Genomic DNA, 19,868 nt, shown 5'->3' on the forward strand with positions numbered 1-19,868 from the left:
TGAGGTGAGATTTCAACTCAGGTCCTCCTGACTCCTGTACTGGTGCTCTATCCACTGCACCACCTAGCTGCCCCAATCCAAATGGTAAAAGAAATCCAAAAAGCCAGTGAGAAGAATGCCCTAAAAAGCAGAATTGGCCAGATGGAAAAGGAGGTCCAAAAGCTCACTGAAGAAAATAATTCCTTAAAGATTAGAAGGGAGCAGATAGAAGCTAATGATTTTATAAAAAAAATCAAGAAATTATAAAACAAAGCCAAAGGAATGAAAAAATAGCAGACAAAGTGAAAACTCTCATTGGAAAAACAACTGACCTGGAAAATAGATCCAGGGAGACAATTTAAAAATTATCAGACTACTTGAAAGCCATGATCAAAAAAAAAGAGCCTAGACATCATCTTTCAAAAAATTTTCAAGGAAAACTGCCTTGATATTGTAGAACCACAGGGTAAAATAGATATTGAAAGAATACACTGAGCATTTCCTAAAAGAGATCCCAAATGAAAAACTCCTAGGAATATTGTAGGCAAATTCCAATGCTCCCAGCTCAAGGAGAAAATATTGCAAGCAGCCAGAAAGAAACAATTGGAATATTATGTAAATACAATCAGGATAATACAAGATCTAGCAAATAGGAGGAGGGGTTAATTAGAAGTAAACACTTTTGAGGAGGAATAGGGTCAAAAGAGAGAATAGAATAAATGGGGAGCAGGATAGGATGGAGGGAGATATAATTAGTTTTCCACAATATGTTATGGAAGTGTTTTACATAACTACACATGTATAACCTATATTGAATTGCTTCTCTTCTCAGTGGGAATGGGTGGGAAGGGAGGAAGAGAGAGTAGTTGGAACTCACAGTTTTAAAAACAAATGTTAAAAATTGTTTTTACATGCAACTGGAAAATAAGACATATAGGCAGTGGGGTATAGAAATCTATCTTGCCCTACATGAAAAGAGAGGGGAAGGGGATAAGAGAAAGGAGGGGTATGATAGAAGGGAGGGAAGATTGGGGAAAGTGGTAAACAGAATGTATGCTGTCTTGGGGTGGGTGGAGGGGAGAGATGTGGAGAAAATTTGGAACTCAAAATCTTGTAGAAGTGAATGTTGAAAACTAAAAATAAATAAATTATTTAAAATAAAAAACCAAAGCCATCTGTTGCATAGGTGTCCTTGATTCCAGCCTTGTCTTCCCTCTTGTCTTCTCAGCATATTTCCTTCTCAATCATCTCTTATTGCTCTCATGTTTAATCTCTCACTATTTACTGGTTTTTTCCTTGCTGCCTGCAAACATGTCCAGGTCTAACCATCTTTAAGAATCCTTGACTAGACCCTACCATCACCTCTGACTTTTGCCTGATGTTCTACTCCCCTTCACAACCAAACTATTTTGGTTTTATTGCTGGTTTTTATGTTATAGGATTCTCCTCGTTTGCTTTCTACCTTTCTGACCATTTCTTTTCAGTCTCCTTTGCTGCAACATCATCTATATCATATCCCCTAACTGTAAGTTACATAAAGACTCTGTTGTGCCCTCATTTTTTCTCTCTATACTCTTCCCACTTGGTGACCTTATCAGTTCATTCTATTGGCTCTATGGGACAACGAGAAGAAATGTATGGAAGCTGTGGAAAGAAACATTTTGGACTAATATAAGGAAAAAACTTCCTAACAGTTGGAAGTATGCAAAAGAGGGATGGTCTTGCAAAAAAAATTTCTCACTCTAGAGCCAATTTGATGATCAGACTCTTTGCATAAGAAAAATTAATTTGCCAGTGGATTGACTGGAAGAACTTGGCTGTAGAGGAATGATAATGACATACTTGTCCTACTTTTGAAGCACAGACAAAAAACGTTATGTGCATATTATCTGATGCAGCTTTTGTGATAGTTTATTCTGCTTGACTGGTGTTCTTTGTGTTAAAAGATGATTTTATTGGGGTAGTTATATTGATATATGAAACGAAATTTCAGTAATTTTTAAAGAAATGATAGATTGGAAGAGTGGGGGGCTAGAGGAAAGGAAACTAGCTAAGAGGTATGAAGTAACAAAGTTCTTAACTATGATGATGACTGTTGGAAAAGAAAGAAAGGTACTGATGCAGATGAGATTTTAGAGGGAGAATTTATGGGTCCTGGCAACTGATTTGATGTTGAAAGTGGAGGAGATTGAACTCTTGTTCTACATGATAAGAACAATAAAAAGCGAGCTCTGCTAAACTAATTTCTTTATCTTTACAGGCAGGTGATGATGACTTACCAACAGACCAGAATGGGATGAATATTGCCAGTGAAACAGACTACTTGGACACATGGGAGGTGAGCCCAGCCTGTCATAGATGAAGACTGCTTGCATCTTGCCTTTGGTTTAGGAGGATGTGGGATCTTCACTGAGTGGTTTTCTTTTCACAAACTGGAGCTGTCAGCTTGAAATATAAATTTTGCCATATGAAGTATAAAGAATACTTTGCTGAAAAATCCAGAATCTTGGAAATATTCCTATATGCTACTAATTAGGAAGGAGACTGAATTCTCCTCTAATCTATATCCCAACCTGTCCCCTGCTTCCTCCATGCCCCAATCCCCAACTGCTGTGAGCCATCAGTTCAAGGAAGGGTAAACTGGAAGGTGATTAATAAACCAAGATCTCTTAGTCTTTAGTGTTCTTTTAGACCAACAGTTCTCACACTTTTTGGTCTCAAGACCCTTACACATTCTAAAAGTTATTGAGGACCTGAAGAACTTTCATTTAGTGAGTTATATGTATTAATATTTGACTTATTAGAAATTAAAATTTATTTATTAATACATTAAAATTATAAGAATAAATCTATAACATCTTAAGTAGTATATTTTTAAGAAAAACAACTATATTTTAAAACAAAAATGTTAAAAGAATGGCCTTATTTTACATATTTTTGCACATCTCTTTAATTTTTAACTTAATAGAAAAAAGCTGTATGCTCATACCTAACTTCTACATTCAATCTGTTGCATTATTTTTGTTTTGGTTGGAAATATATGAAGAAAATCCAACCTCACAAAGATATGTAGTTGGAAATGTGAGGAATATTTTAATTGGCAAGTAATATCTTAGTACTTTTATGAAAATAGTTTTGACCTCTTGGATGTCCTAAGGAAGATCTTGGCAATGCCTAAGAGTCCATGTACCACATGGCTGCTTTACACAATGAACCAAGCCTTTTCTATAGACTTAAAGAACATTATATCTTCGAAGAATCTTAATAATGGTATAATTTAAGCCATTTATTTACAGATAGGTCAGTTGAAGTCTGGGGAGGTAAAGTGATTTGTCCATACCACACAATGGAAGATACAGGTTTTGAACTCAGGAAGGGGGTGGGAATGGGAAGAGATGTATGGCAGGGCAGATGGCAAGATGTCCAGGGTGGATAGATAGGAAGCAAGGGAAGGGGTCATGATATATAGTAGTTTATAGAGCTCTGCCCCATGGGAAAACTGTGTAAAATGGAGAGGATTAACTACTCCTCGGTCTGCTCTGGTAAGTACTATTCCTAAGAGGGAGATTGGGGCACAGTGGCAACCTCATAAAGTGATGGATTTAGCATCTATTTCTTGGGATTGATATGGAAATCAAATGAGATAATATTTGTAAAGTATTTAGTGCAGTGCTTGACACATAGTAAACACTTAATCCTCCTTCCTTCCTCACTCCCTTCCTTCCTTCCTCCCTTCCTTCCTTCCTCCCTTCCTTCCTTCCTTCCTTCCATTCTTTCTCCCTTGCTCCCTTCTTTCCTCCCATCCTTTCTTCCTCCCTCCCTTCCTTCTGTCTGCTAAATGTACTCTCTGTTTTCCTGCAGGCTATGGAGGATCTGTTGAGTGAGGGACTGGTGAAAACTATAGGGGTTTCAAATTTCAACCATAAACAAATTGAGAGGCTTTTAAACAAGCCTGATTTACGATACAAGCCAACAAACAACCAGGTGAGTTTATAAAAGAGTTAGAAAATTTGTCAGTAGATGCAAATGTCTTTGTAGTTTTAATCCTCCACTAGAATTAACCTTCTCTAGTTGCCCATGATAAACTGTTGGTTACATTAACAGGCAGATAAACAAAAATCTGTTTCCAAGGTTAGCTTACCTGAAGTCAGCTGAGACTTCCTCTTGCTATTTGCATCCTGTGACATCATATTCCCACCAAACAGAAATTCTCTGGTTTGGTTGTGAGCTACAGTCTATATTTCAAAAAAGGGTTACCACATATGATTACCAATCATTAGCAAGTATTTATTAAGCATGTACCACGTGCCATGAATGCGCTGGAGATACAAATACAGTGGATGAAACAACCTGTACTAGCTCAGAATTATATCTCGGCATGGGGAAGAGCCAGTGCAAAAACATGGAAATGGGGACTGGAGTATCCTCTGTGAGGATCAGCAGCCAGGCCAGTATGACTGGAGAGAATGCATGGGAAGAAGTATTATGTGAAAAAACTAGAAAGATAGGAAGGAGCCAGGTTGTGATGAGCCGTAAATGCTAGACAGAGATTTGATCCTAGAGGTGATAGGGTTCTATAGGAATTTAGAGAGGGGTGATGTAGTCACACCTGTGCTTTCAGAAAATCACTTTGACATCAGTAAGGAAGATAGATTGTAGTGTGGAGATGTGAGGCAGGGAGTCTTATTAAAAGACTACTGCAATTGTCAAGGAAATGGTAGTGAAGGCCTGAATTGGGATGGTGACTGTGTGAGTACAAGTGGAGAGAAGAGAACATATATGAGAGATGTTGTTGAGTCAGAAATGAGAAAATTTGGCAACAGATCATATCTGGAATAGCCAGAGGAGTCTGTGACCCCACTTTCCCAGGTCTGGCTCCTGTTACACAATGCCAGTACGCTTAGGGCTTTCACTGTACCCAGTTCTAATTAGAACTAGCTTCTGAAAGACTCCCTCTAACTTGCTAATGAGTCACAATTATAATTTTACTTCTCTCATTTTGAATAGACCTTTTTTGTTAATTTTTAGAGGTCGCCTTATGCTACTGGTCCGTGTTCCCTAAACCCATGGCCCCACTGGTGATACGACAGCTACTAATTTTTGTCTGCAAATCTATGTCAACTAGGGATATCAACAACTCTGTGTCTTCAGCTGTTGTTAATGCGTATCCTATTGTGGGTCCAGACCATCACTTTGCATGCTGTCACATGGAATAGTGCCTGAAGGAGGCTGCATACATCTCTATCCCTGCCAAAATTGCTTTTCATCTCTTCATACACTACTATGGTGGGCTTGGCCATGAGTATTAATAAATCTAGTGGTTATTAATCCTAGTGTTGCTACATGCCATCTACCAAAACTTTGCCCTAAATTTCCATGACATGTATGTAGGCTGAGGGAAAATGAGAGTCGAGGATGATACTGAAGTTGCTAACTTGGGTGACTGGAAGAATGGAAAAATTAAGAAGAGGAATGGCTTTAGGAGGATGTTTTGTTTCACACATATTGAGTTTGAGAAGTCTCTGGGATATTTCATTCAGAAGTCCAGTAGGGAGGAAAGGAAGTGGGATTGTAGTTCAGGAGAGACTAAGGCTGAATAAATATATCTAGATACCATCTGCATAGAAATAATAATTTAATCCATGGAAACTGGTAAAGTCACCAAGTGAAAAAAATATAGAAAGAGAAAGAACAGGGCCTGGGGTAGGGGGTACGAGGGTGGGTACAATTAGTGGGTATGGCATGGATGAAAATCCTTCAGAAGGGACTGAGAAGGCGTGATCAGACTGACACATAGGAGGAGAATCAGGAGAAAGCAATATCCTGAATACACTGAGTGGAAAAAGGAATCCAGGAGAAGAGTGTAATCCATAGTGGCAAAGATTGCAAAAGGGTCAAGAAGGATGAGGAGGGAGAAGACACCATTGGATTTGGCAGTTAAGAGATCACTGATAACTTGGGAGAAAGCAGTTTCAGTTGAATGATGAGATCAGAAGCTAGACTACAGAAGGTTGAAGAATTAAACAGTGTGGAAGCTTTGATTGTCAATGGCATTTTCAAGTTTTGCTGAGAAAAGATGTGCTTATAGGACAATTGTGAAAGGCATGGTAAGATCCAAAGAGTTTTTTTTTTAAATGAACAGGGAGGCATTAGGAAAGGCACCAATAAATAGGGAAAGATTGATAATTAGAGAGTGGAGGAGTGTGGGAGTAATCGAGGGAAAATAGGAGGGGATGGAATAAAGGATATATGTCAAGGGATTGGTCATGGGCCTCATTAGAGCCTAGATGAGATTAAACTAGTCCGATCATTAGAGACTAGAGTGGTAAGAGGGCTAAGGAATCAACCAAAGAAGAGGAATGGGATGGTCTTGCTGCAGTGAGGTCCCAGTAGAGATAAACTAGCACAAATTTTGATATCTTTCAGTCTCATGTGAGAAAAACTGAAGGAGGTAGAAGATGAGAGTATATAGAGTGGGAGTCTTATAAGACATGATTGGAAATAGGACAAGGTGCCAAGGCTTTCAACAAGAGGTCAAGATTGGGAAGGAGAGAGAGTGTAGCTAGAGCAAGAATGATGGGTTAAAATGGGACTGAGGGATGGGAGGATTAAAGATTATTGTCAGGATGAATAGTTTTAGGAATAAGGCACAGAGAAGACAGAAAGAGAAAAAGATTACGATGTGATAAAGGAAATTCAGAGTTTTTTAATATGGAAGTGGGAGACTGGGTATGACCATCCCAGTGTGTGTGTAATTGAGGTAAGGTGGAGGAGTAGGTCATGGCAGTTGAGTAGATTGAGGACGTGGAAAGTTAGGCTATTTAAAGAAACACCAACATTTCCTTGAAGTCCCTTGGAATGAAGGCAGAAATTGAGGTAGCAAGGAAGACTGTGAGCCAGGCACTGAACTCATTAAGAAAGGAGGGAGATGCTGGTAGATATCAGGTAGAATTGGTTATAAGTTTGAGTTGCACAAACTTCAAAGTATAGGTGACTGAGGGAGGGTTATAGAGGGAGAGTGGAAGTGACTATGGGGAACAAGGAGTATTCTGACTCCTACCATGACCATGATGGAGTTTGAAATAAAGCGCAACCAAGTACTGGAAAGATTTGTCAGAGATGCAATGTCATCAACAAAGAGCCAGGTCTCAGTGAATGCCATAAGAAAGAAGTAGAAAGGAAGTGACATGAGATGAGAAGGTGTTAATTCTGCAGCAGGCATTTTGGAGGCTCCGTTGGAAAGGGATGGTGGATCTGGAGTGGGGCTTTGTAGGCCATAGGATTATGATGAATGAGAAAGAGGGAGAGGACAGCTAGAGTTAGGAAGGAGGATTTGTTTTTTGGTAGCCAGGGGTTCAGTATCAGCCATTTGGGAATGAATTCAGGCAGAATAAACCTTGCCAAGAAAACCCCAAATGGGGACATGAAGAGTCAGACGTGACTGACACCAGCTGAATAACCACCAGGCAGAGAATAAGTGAGGTATGCTGATAAAGACAGGTGCTAAGAAGATTCAAGTCTGCTCCTCTAAGGCTGTGGTGCAGTTCTCTTCTGCCAGACCTGCTGTCTCTCTTTCCATGGAGGTGTCTGGTAGCCCACTTTGAAGCAGTCATAAGAAGGAAGTAGTGTGTTTTCATCCAGGAAGTACAATTTGTATAAATAATCCTGGTGTTATTGTGGCCCTCAGTTTGTAAGAAGGCAAGTAAGAAGGGGGCAGGTGATAGGTCCTGTTTGGAAGTTTATTTGATGAGACTGGAAATGGTGTGTCCTGTCTGGTCTAATGATGCCGAAAGGAGAGCGTGGCCCTATTGGGCCTTTGGGCAAATCTGGAAACCTAGTTAGGAGGTAGGAGATGGTTTGTGCTCATCCCATATTGTCAGACTCCAGAAAGAATGGTCTGACTGGTTGTATCCTTGAGTAGGTAGAGAATCCTAGCTAACTTAACCATCATCAAAAGATAAAAATAGGCAATGCTGGCAAAAGCTTCAGAAAGAGGGAAATATACTGTTAGTGGAGTTGTGAATTGGCCCAATCTTTCTGGAAAGGAATTTGAATTATACTAAAAAAAGAAGTGATGAAAATGTCTGCATACTTGGATTCAGAGCTCCCACCACTAGGCATCTATATCAAGTAGTTCAGTTGCAGAATGAGTCCAATATACTCCAAAGTATTCATGGTAGGACTTTGTGTGCTAGCAAAGAAGTAGAGAACAAAGCAGATGAACATTAATGGGACAAATGACTAAACAAATCTGATGCATGGATGTAATGGAATATTACTTCATTGTAAGAAATGATAAATATAACACATTGAGACATGCTTGTAAGATTTAAGGTACTGATAACAGGGCAGAGTAAGAATAATATATACAATTGCAACAATGTAAAGAGAAAGAAAAAAATTAAACTAGATGTTCTTGAACTATAATGATAAAGCCTGGTCTCAAGGAAGAGGTGAGAAGATGTACCTGCCTCTTTTCATTGCAGAAATAATTATGAGATTAAGAGTGTGAAATATTGTATCTTCTATCAGACACAGTCAATGTTTTGGTCAGTTATTTTGAACCACTTCCCCCCCCCACTTTTTTAAACCCTTTGCCAGAGATTGGGGCGAGGTATATATTCAGAAATAAATATGTTAAAAACAAAAAGTATGTATAAAAATAAGATATAATTCTTTAAAATAATCAGACCCACCCAAGAATATTATCTTTGTGACTTCTCTTTTGATACAAGTTGTGCGTCTGATTCTAGATAGAGAGCCACCCATTCCTCACTCAGGAGAAGCTGATCAACTATTGCCATTCAAAAGGTATCTCTGTGACAGCCTATCGCCCACTTGGTGGCACGAGGTAAGTCTGATTTGTTAGTTCATTTCTGCCACCAGGGAGCAATCAGTCTGTTGAAGGAAATAACATGTACATACCTGAGGAAATATAAATTATATGTGAAGAAATCAGGATGATCAGGAGTGCCCTTGTGTAGGAGGTGACCCAGGAGCTGAGCTTTGAAGGGAACTAGACGTTACACAGGCTGCAGGTGAAGAGTACAGACCAGATCTGGAGGATAATCTGTACAAAAGCCAAAAGGTGAGAGATGGGTTATTGTTAGGCTTAGAGGCCTAAGGGCTACCTGAGTCTTACCTTACCTATCGCAGGTCTTCGGTTGGCCAAACCGGATAAACGTATGAGAGAAGAGACTTTCCAGAGTCGAACAAGGGTTAGGCTTTATTCAGGGTCTTGGTTACATGTGCAGGGGGAATTCTTCCTGAGGAGAGAGGAATCTCCCAAGGAGGCAAAGATCTTACAGTAAGAGAATGGAAGTGGAAGTGGGAGAAGGGAGAGGGAAGAGGAAGGAGAGAGGGAAGAGGGGCCTTCTGTCCTCTAAGGGCCCCTCAGCGCTAAGAGCGCCTTCAGGCTTTCCTGACCCTACTTAAACTCTCTGGCCGCATAGTTTACACCTGAATACCGTGCCTGTTAGAGAACAATAGGTGTGCTCAGACCCCGGGCCAATCTCGAGGGCGGGGATGCTCTCTCCCAGCATGTTTCCCACGGGAAGAGGCGGAAATGCACGAGATAGCCTGGTCTCACACCTCAATTTCCTGCTGTTCCCTGGGGGGCCTCATGAGAACTCTAAGGTTTAGAAGTCCTCACCTTTACCTGCCCGAGACTGTCCACATGGAACTGAGCTTACACCCCCAACAGGTTATTATGTACCTAGGACAAGCAGGCCAATGTGGTGAGAACGTACAGTGTGTGGAATAGGGTAATGAGTGATCAGCTTAGAAAGGTAGGAGCCAGATTGTGAAGACTTTAAACATAAGACACAAAGAGTTTGTATCCTGAGGCCACCGAAGCTCTTTGTGTGAGGGAGTGACAATGCTGGGCCTTTGTTTTAATAAAACTGACTTGGCAGCCGTTTGGATAGATTTTCTCCAATCTATCCCTTCTCCTGGAGAATATGGATGCAGGGAGACATGTGGAAAGGTCTCCTACTGCAGGAGTCCAGAGAATGGTGATGGGGAAGAGCAGGGCTGTTCTGGGTATTGTCTTCTGTTTAACTCTCTTGTGTTCCCTCTCTCTAGTGATGTCTTCAATGAACCCATTATTAAGAAGATTGCTGAGAAGTACAAGAAATCTGAAGCTCAGGTAGAGGAATGGAAAGTTCCCCCATACTTGCTGGATGACATTCAACAAATTTAAGAAATGTTTATTGAGTGCCTTCCATGGAATATACACTCTACTAGACTTGTAGGAGAGTCAAAATTAAATAAGACCCAATTTCTCCCTGCTTTCAGGTATCTTAGAATATGTTAGAAAAAATAAGACATACGTGTGTTGGAGGTATAACTCTAATATTAGCAATTACTTAGTTCAGGTTCAGTTGGGATGAAATGAATTATTGAAAATTTATGAATTATTGGATATTTACAAAAGGAAGTTTACTTTGTCCTAAAGCAGCAAGTATATGGAACAAATATACAGTGATAGGTGCTCTGGATAAAGTGCCCCTTGTCTCCTTATTGGAAATGTGTATGATTGGCAGGTCATCAGAGTGACTTATGTAGTCTTGGACACTCACCATATCTGAGAGGCTTGGGCTCCATGTGACTGGGATTTTTTATGCCTATACATGATCAGGAAGCTGGGAGCAATCAGGTCCTGGGACAGCTTAACTGAAAGAAGAGGGGTGGGGAGAAAGGAAACTACATTAGGCAAGATAAAACTAGTTAAGCCTTGGAGGTAGCTTTGTTTTATTTTAGGCAAAACTTTCTTATGTTGTAAATGAAAAGAAATTGCATTAGAGAAATGCTGGCCCTATCATGTAATACCCATTAGTGGCAAAGTCTTTTAGAGGATATTCTAAGGAATCTTTTAGAGGATATTCTACCATTTAAATGCTTATTTTTTGCTAGACAGTCCTTTGCTAGATAGACAGGCATTACTAAGAGGGAAAAGGGGAAAACAAAATAGAACAAAAATGTGGAGGAGAATAAAAGCCAGAAATCCCCCTTCTGAAAGACTGTCTCAAGTCTCTGTCTGGTCCATGTAGTGACTGATGGCAAGTCTTTATAGTCATGGGCTTTTCAAGGTCCTAAGAGCCTAAGGATGGAGACTGTTGGACAGGCTCCTTTTGGTATTTCAGGGCTGTTATGTATCCCAATTGAAAGAGATATACTTACAGATGAATTCATAAATGAGAATCATCAGGATACCCAGATGGGGAATGAATGTTTTGTTAAAACCTAGAGTCCAGTAAATCTCTGGGCTTCCTTCTTAGATCATGGGGAAGCCAGAGTAATAATTTATTCTGAATAGTGCCTGGAATCCTCTGGGCTTTCCTTATCCACTGTATTCCCTAAAACTTGACTGAGTGGATTTTCTTAAGGTTGATTCTTACCCTTGTCCTTCATGTATTGGCCACCATCTGATGTAAGACCCAGTTAACATGCAAATAATGCAGTGGTGTAAATTAGTGCATCACTACAGGAAGGGAGTCTTCTTTCAGGTCTCTGTCAGGCATAATGTGAATAAAAATAGGAAGGAGAGTTCAGGTAGCCCTTGAGGGGGACGATAAAGGTATATCAGATTCCTATCTAGGTGAAAATAAAAGGTTCCTGACTAATCTCAGCCACAGGAATGGAGAAAAAAGTGTTGGCAAGATTGCCAGTCCCATACCATTCACCCTTCTACAGCACTGCCAGAATCAGGAATAGCTGTAGTGACAGGCATGCTGAAGTTGTTCAGCTCTCTGTAGTCTAGTCTAAGCTGCATTTGCCCTCCTCAGGTGCCACTTGCCCTCCTCACAGGTAACACAGGATTGAGGTAAAGGGAGGTGGTTTAATGAGAGAAGAAGTATCTTTTACCCTTTTGGAGATCTGATATTTTATGATATTAAATACTATAAAATAGAATGATTCAGGTAACCCTAAATGTTTCCATTTGGCCCTACACTGGATGTTGCCAAAAGGCCTCACAGATACTGAGTCCATCATATTCCTTTCTTCCATAGATTGCCCTCGTTACCCTGCCCTGCATGATCCAAATGGGGCTATTTGTGCTAAATCTTGAAGAGTGACTCAAATTTATTGTAAATGTAAGTGGCCTTTTAGGTATAGGAAATGATATGAATCAAAGCGCAAAGGATGAGATGTTTTCATGTGATGGTAACTAGTCTAATTTGATTAGAGAATGAAGTATGTAGAAGATGGTAAGTCATATGAGATGAAGTTAGAAAGGCAGTTTGGAGTCAAGTCACAGAGAGTTTGAAAGACTCTTTGGCCCTGAGCCTGAAACCAGGCTTCAGAAGAGAGAAACATACAATTCCCTAGCACTGTAGTCAATTATCCTAAGTTCCCTCTGCACACTAAAAGTTCCTGCTGCTAGATGTTAACTTCTCCAAAGGATGAGTATTTATTTCCTTACAGAATGAGGAAGTTATTAAACAGACTTGATTGTAACAATGATAATGAAGCTGCTGCTGCTGGTCCATATAAATGTTCAGTAATTCACAAAATCCATAGTGTTACCAGTTCCATGAACACTTTCTTGTTTTACCCCTTCCCTAAAAACTGGAACAAGAGTCATCGTAACATTCCCCAATAAAGTAATCCCTATAGTGTAATTAAACCCCTATAGTATTTAATGTCATAAACAAGAGTGTATTGGAAGACAATTCATTATTGAAATTCATTTTTTTCTACTGTCATAGTTACTAGAGTGCTGAGGCTCACTGACCTTCCTCATGTGACATGGTGGCAGAATCTGGTTGATTAATTTCAGACTTTGGTGATGATATCATAAGAACTACCTATTACAATGATTATTTTGGGGGTGGGGAGGTATTAAAGTAGCCACAGTTATACTCTTTGTCAGGAAAAAACTATAATTAGCTGACTCCACACAATCTCCATGTGGGTCTTTTTCACAGATTTTGATCCGATTTCACATTCAGAGAAATGTGGTGGTAATCCCTAAGTCTGTCACAACAAGTCGAATAAAAGAGAACTTCCAGGTATGTACTTGCTGGTTGGTGGATGACTGGGCCAAAGGTTCACCAGTCATCAGGTCACAGGTGTGAAGGGAATTGTCTTTCTGCAGTCTCCTGAGGTTTCTTCAGGCTCAGGAAAGCAGAGATAGGAGGATAGAGTGGACAGGCACTAGATTTGTAGTCAGGAGAGCTGCATTCATATCCTGGCTCTGCTTTTTCCTACTAGTATGACCCTGAACAAGTCACTTCACTCCTCCAGGCCTGATTCTTCACCTGTGAAAATGAAAGGTTTGAACTAGAGATAATCTCTCAATTTCCTTCCATTTCAGTCTGTGACCCTGTGATGTTGTGTTTGTTACATTATTGTAAGAAATTTGGAGTGACCAAGGTCAAGATATAAGAGAAGTTGGAGAAACAGTCTGAGTACTGGGGTAGCCAAGTCAGGTGAGGTCAGTTATGTCTGGGAGGCTGCAGATATTCATTAGATACAGTAGAATATATAGAGTAGCTCTAGGCCAACATGATGAATTTACCCCTTAGTTTGGGAGTTTGTTGCTGCCCTTTCTTTGGTCTCAGACCTTTGTTTTTGGCACATTCCTACCTCCCTCCATTGCTTCCTGCTGAACTCCTTTCAGGCCTCTGGTATTAATTTACTCCTTTTTATTCTCCATTCAAAATTCTTTTTCTTTCTGGATGTCAGAGCTATTTAGTAACTAGGTATTAAGAACTGAGACATTATGTGGTTAAAGTAAGAATGAGAACAACTGATAAATTTAACAAGGTCAATGGATTATTGGATTAAAAAAAAAGAATTTCTTAACCCAAATGAATATCTAATTGACAGACTGTACCTGAAAGATAGAAATTGGCCTAGCTTAAGTGCCTAGAGAACCAAATTGTTGTCAGAAAGCTCTGGTTCAGTTCCTTTGACACATAGTATGTATGTGCTTGTGACCATGGGCAAGTCACTTAACTTTAGAGAGCCCTAAGACTATAAACTGTAGAACAGTTGGCTGATCAGCATGAGTAGAAGAACTCCCTGTCCAGGAGTTCCCTAAATCAATGGAAGCCTAGGCCTGGATGCCTTTCCTTCCTCACCCCCACACCCCTAAAGTAGGAGAGAGATTTTTTACAGGGAGGAGTTTCTTTTTTCTCCAGGCTGCTAACTCACTAACAGGGTTTAACAACTTCTAGGGGCCAACCCCCTCTCCTAGGCTAAATCAAAGCTAGTGAAAAGACCATATGATAAAATTTATGAAGTGTTTACCACTATGCCTGGAATGTAGTAGGTGTTATATAAATGCTTATTTCCTTCCCTGTTTCTCCCGTTTGAGAGAGAGGTATAAGGAGGCACCTAGTGTTGGTGAAGTGGTTAGAGTGACAGGTCTGGAGTCAGAAGACTTATCTTCCTGAGTTCAAATGTGGACTTAGACACTTAGTAGCTGTGTGACCCTGGGCAAAGCACCTCACCATGCTTGCCTCAGCTTCTTTTCTGTAAAATGCGCTGGAGAAAGAAAAGGCAAACTACTCCAGTATCCTTCCCAAGAAAACCCCAAATGAGGTCACAAGGAATTGGAAATGACTGAACAATAACAAAAGCAAGAAATTGAACTTTATACATATTTTACTTCCAAAGAAGTATATGAAATTTAACGAGGTAGTAACAAAACTGACATGCTTACCATTTTCTTTTCTTCTGGGCATTGAAAAATGTATTATTGATGCTTTTTTTCTCTCATATCTGTCACTTTCCACTAACCTACCCTCATCATTCCTCTTCTCCCAATTCAGAGAATTTGATCATTATAAAATATTTCAGCTTTTAGAGTAGTTAGGATAGTCTGAAAGGACTCCGACAGGCAGAATTCAGCCTGGGACCTTTGTGACACTGGCTGAGACTCCAAGTCCCGGAGACAGAATTTCTCAATCTATACTTTGTAGACTTTTATTTGCATTTTTGATATCTTCAGATTTTAATGAGAAATTGTATCCAAATACGGGGGATATAAAAATACCCAGGAATTCACTGATAAGCACTGTTGCCAATCATATTTGTCAACATTCAGAGATATTTTAGTAACTGGTTCATTATATACTCAGAGCAGAGTCTCATGATACACAAAAACCAATTGAGAAATGAATAACATTTCTATAAGTCTTACATAGGACAAATCAGGCTGGATATATTAGGAATTTTATATAGAGAAGGTAATGGATAGCAAAAGGGGAAGATACACATCAGGTAAATTAATAAACTGATCAGCAAATACTGGAGCTAAAGCTAATGTCTCAAGCCAGAATTTTGAAAACAGAGCAGAAACTGCCTAGATAGTGTCAAGTTGAGCCAGAAATTCTGCTGTCACTAACCTGAGCCAAAGTTTCACCTCACAGCTAAATTCTGCAAACTTCAGCCTATTATGTGACTTACTGCCTCAGACAAAATAGCAGCTATGTTTAAATTCTCTTAGGACACTGGTTATGTAATGGTGATTTTGGGGAACTTCTCCTTACTTGTGATCAGTGTTCGGATATCAGTCATTATTGTGAAAGGCAAAAATTCAAGATAATTCTTCTTAGAAATATTTTTCTATCCTGTTTGAAATAGAATGTTTGGTTGGGTTGGGTCAATTTAGGTCAGAACTCATCATCCTTGTCATAAATTGCAACAACTAAAAACAGATTGTTATTTTTCATAAAATTTTATAAGGCAATAGAACAGGATAAAAGTAAGCTTCTGAGTACCTAGATATGTAGTATTTTGGAGTTATTTCTGAGAGGAGTCACCAGATTGGGAATGAACTAGTTTTCTGAATTATTTTACTTTGAACTGCTACCATAAATTTGTATTCATTATAATCTAACCTAATAAACGTCTGTAACCTCATAAATCTTTGTAACTAGTTTTCCATTTCCTGGATTTAAATCCTCTCTTAGAAATATGTAGCATAATCAAAAAGTCCTATATTTGAAGTCAAAAGACTTGACGACATCTTAGCTCTGATGCTTACTACCTTACTTACCTTTGGTAAATCACTTAGTCTCTCTGTGTCTCCCATCATTTTAAAAATGAGGAGTCTGGACCATGTGGTGGTGGTGATTTGGATGATGATTATTGCTTTACTGCTTTAAGGTTTATAAAATCCTTTACATTCATGATCTCATTGTATCTTCATAATAAGCCTTTGAGAAATGTACTGTTTTGAAGAGGACCATTTAACATCAAGGGTGATGTCCCACGTTAAGCATAAATTTGATTTAAGTGAGGCACAGTGGCACAAAGTCATCAGGTTAATTTTTGCATCCAAAGTCATAAAAGTCCAGTGGCAAGATAACTATTATTTTCTGCATTAAATAGAGAGGTTACTGAGGCTCAGAGAGTGACTTACCTAAGGTTACACAGTTGGTGTTTGAGGCAAAATTCCAACCTAGGTTTCCTCACTTCGTCTGTCCACCACACCATGCTTCCTCTTCATAGATTATATCTAAGGTCTTTTTTCAGCAATAAATTTTATGATGTTCTATGGTTCTAGGTGTTTGATTTTGAACTAACAAAAGAAGACATGGATACCCTCCGTAGCCTGAATAAAAATCTTCGATTGGCTGAATTTCCAAGGTAACTTTAGCTCTCCTTCCTTCTGCTTTGTGCATGTTTTGCTAATGATAATCACTGGACATGATTGCTTGTAGCAGGGAGGAGGATATTAACTGTTTCATTGCTACCACAAAAGCCATTTCAGTTGAGAAACAGCTTTGAAATACTTCAAAGATGACAGCTTTTACCCTACATCCTAAATGTCTGATGTCAGGCAAAGTAATTCATTGAAATTTTGCATGCTACTGCTTACTCCAAGTTCATTTCCATTTTCAGTCAAATACTAGGGATTAGACATGGGTCATTTCCTGCCCAAGTTTTTCATTTTACAAAGATAGAAGCATTCTTTGCACTATTGCTTCTTAACCAAGAAGGGGCAATTTTCCTCTGAGCTTTCTAAACATGTGAACTTTTGTTTATTTTCCCCTGTAATATCTGCCTCTCTCTTGCTTCCTTGTCATTGCACAAGCTGTGTAGATGTCTGGGATGCTTTCCCTCCTCACCTCAGTATCTTAGAACTCCTAGATCCTTTCAAGGTTCAGTTCAGTTGCCAGGTCCTTCAAATTTTCTCCAGGTGTTAATGCCCCTTTCCTTAAATGTCTATTTTTATATATTGTGCATGTTGTATCACTCTAGTGGAGTTATGAGAGTGGAGAGTGCTGTATTTTTCCATGGGAGCAGAAATTCTCTCCCTTTTTTCTTCATACCCTCAGTACCTCACACAGTATCTGACACCCAGTTAACACTTAATGAACTTCATTTATTTGCCAGAAACTCTCCAGCCTATTTTCTAAACATGCATCTCAGAAATGTATAAGCAGGTTGTATGCAAATATACTTTACTTTGCCAGTGTAGATATGGCATGGAGTAGGGTTAAATGTATTTATAGCTGTTGAAATACCACGAGTTCTTATCCATTTGAAAAGTTACAGTGTTTTAGAACAAGTCCAAATCTATATTCCTTCAGGTTCTACTTTGAGGTTTTGGGAATACCTTGGAGGGTGGTGGTGGTGGGGATAGCATGGCTAGGCTCTTCTGGTAGTCCATAGTATCCTATTCCGGGAAAAAAAATGTCATAGCAGGGATAGTTACCAGTCTGGGTCAAATGGCAGCTGTCAGTTTAAAACAAATCATTGCAAATTGCTTTACAGAAAGGTTCGACCAACTTGCAGCCCTAAATACTATGTATTATTATAACCGTCTTACTAACACCGCTACAAGATTGATTTTTCCCATTTTTTGTCATCTTTGCCAGTTTGCTTGCTGTGAGGGTGAAACCTCAGAGTTTTCATTTTGTTTATTATTAGTGATTTGGATTGTTCTTTTATATCATACATAGTTTGCCATTCTTCTCTTTGGAAATGTTTGCTGATATTCTTTTCCCATTTTTATAGCTGGTATTGCCTTTTTTCTATCAAACCCTTATCAGAAATAGTTGCAAAGCCTTTTCCTAGTCACTTCCATTCTTATCCTAATTGCCTTAATTTTGTTAATCCAAAAACTTTTGAATTTCATGCAATAACAATTATCTCCTGTATCCCAGGTTGGGAGGCCTGGGATCTGATTCTCTGACTTAATAAATAAATGAATATTGAAGAATTGCCTAGAGAGGTTAAGTCATTTGGTCTGAGTCACTTGTCTAGCAGGTGTTTGAGGCAGCTCTTGCATGTCTTCTTGCCTCCAAAGCAGTACTTTACCTGTCATTTGCCATGCTGCTCTTAGCCTTTTCTTGTAAACTTTTTAAAAGGGCTTTATAATGGTGAAATTATTCATATATATATATATTTAACTGTTGGAGACATACCCCACACAAGATTTTATTGTCACAGAAGTAAAGTAGTTTCACAAAATAATCAGTCATAAATTATAACCATGCTTCGCTGTGGCCTTATTCAGCTCATTGACAATTTTATAGCAGTGTTTATTGGAACTAGTTCTCCCGTAGCATCAATGTTGTGGTTTTGCAGAACCGATTAATGACAACAGTGAAAATGGCAACATTCTTTCTTAGGTCAGGAGTGTTACTAAATAATCTACAAAGGTTTGCCAAGGGGTGCTTTGTAACCATCTACACCATGCTTTGTAAACTGTCCCATGGAATTAGGGTTTTAATAAAGGTTTTTTTTCATATAATGATTAGGATTGATTAAACTGCTTTAAGAGGCAGTGTGGTGTAGGGGATAGAGAAAAGATGTGAAAGCCAGGAAGACCTGGGTTCAAGTCCTGGCTCTGACAAATACCAGTCACTTAATCTCTGAGGGGCGGAGGCAGGGGCAGAGGGCATGGTGAGAGGAAAACTACGGCCTGTGGACCCAAACTGGCCTCCTGTCTATTTTTGTTTGGCCTGAACTAATAAAGTTTTTTACATTATTAAACATTTTTATGAAACAGGCAGGGGACTCCTGCTCTAAGCAGCTTTCTAAGACTCTAAATTACAGACAAGGTGCTGGGGAGAGGGGGTTTCCTCACCTGGAGTTTCCCTATATCAGTGAAATTACCAGTCCTATACTTCCTGCTCTCCTCCCCACCTCCTGCCAACTCCTGTGCAAGACACTAAATGGGCTTAAGACTAACTTCATGCCAACAAGAAGAAACAATACATGTTACTCAGTTCAAATGTTTGTTAAATTTGTATGTAATCATTTTTTTTTCTCTCTCTTTTTGTAGTGCTAGAAATCACAAAGACTATCCTTTTAACACTGAATACTGAGGAGGGCCTGGACTGGCCTTCTTGCTCTGCCCTTCCCATCTGAGTACAAAGACAGCAGTCTTGACCTCTAGAAAACTTTCTCTACTACCCCTGTTCTAGAAAGTGTTTTGTGGTTAAAAACATGTAAATAGGAGCAGCTTTGATTGGGAAGTATGATGATTTTGAGGGTGGCCAAACTTTTCCTGTTTTGCAAAGTCCCTAGTACTATCTATCTAAGGACTCAAGACAGGGTATTGAGGGATTTTAGAATACTGACTTAGAATACAGATCACTAATGTCAACCTGTGTGCTATGGTGCCTAATTTTACTTTATCTAGTTAATTCACTATGGAGAAATGCATGACTGTTAATAAAGTGATGGTAAGTGAAATAATGAGGCTGCAATTTTATTGTAGTGGTTTAGTGCCGTGTTTATTGGACTTTGATGTATGTATGTATTACAAGTGTTGTTTGCTGGGGAATTTCTGAGCCAAGAGAGAGTATTTTCCAGCCAGATAACTATGGTGGGGTTTATTTTACCTGGAAGGATGTATTGAGGTCTAGAGGTATTGGGAAATTCTAGGGAAAGTGAAGCAGGTACTGCCTCGAATGAATTCG

General features: G+C 39.3%; 1 protein-coding gene across 3 annotated transcripts in view; it reads left to right on the plus strand.

Annotated features, from left to right (window-relative positions):
• Positions 1–19,641, plus strand: part of LOC140533859 (1,5-anhydro-D-fructose reductase-like) — a 32,870-nt gene extending 13,229 nt beyond the window's left edge. For 2 of the 3 annotated variants that reach the window (XM_072654186.1, XM_072654188.1), the window contains 7 exons: positions 2,240–2,317; positions 3,841–3,963; positions 8,733–8,830; positions 10,063–10,126; positions 12,909–12,992; positions 16,499–16,581; positions 19,229–19,641. In XM_072654186.1, the coding sequence (XP_072510287.1) occupies positions 2,240–2,317; positions 3,841–3,963; positions 8,733–8,830; positions 10,063–10,126; positions 12,909–12,992; positions 16,499–16,581; positions 19,229–19,271 (573 nt within the window). In that variant the 3' untranslated portion in view covers positions 19,272–19,641. Of the gene's footprint in view, positions 1–2,239; positions 2,318–3,840; positions 3,964–8,732; positions 8,831–10,062; positions 10,127–11,990; positions 12,075–12,908; positions 12,993–16,498; positions 16,582–19,228 lie in introns of all 3 variants that reach the window. The other variant, XR_011977082.1, reaches the window with a different exon arrangement.
• The last annotated feature ends 227 nt before the right edge of the window (positions 19,642–19,868 follow it).

The sequence above is a fragment of the Notamacropus eugenii genome, chromosome 3, assembly GCF_028372415.1.
Source record: "Notamacropus eugenii isolate mMacEug1 chromosome 3, mMacEug1.pri_v2, whole genome shotgun sequence".
NCBI lineage: Eukaryota > Metazoa > Chordata > Mammalia > Diprotodontia > Macropodidae > Notamacropus > Notamacropus eugenii.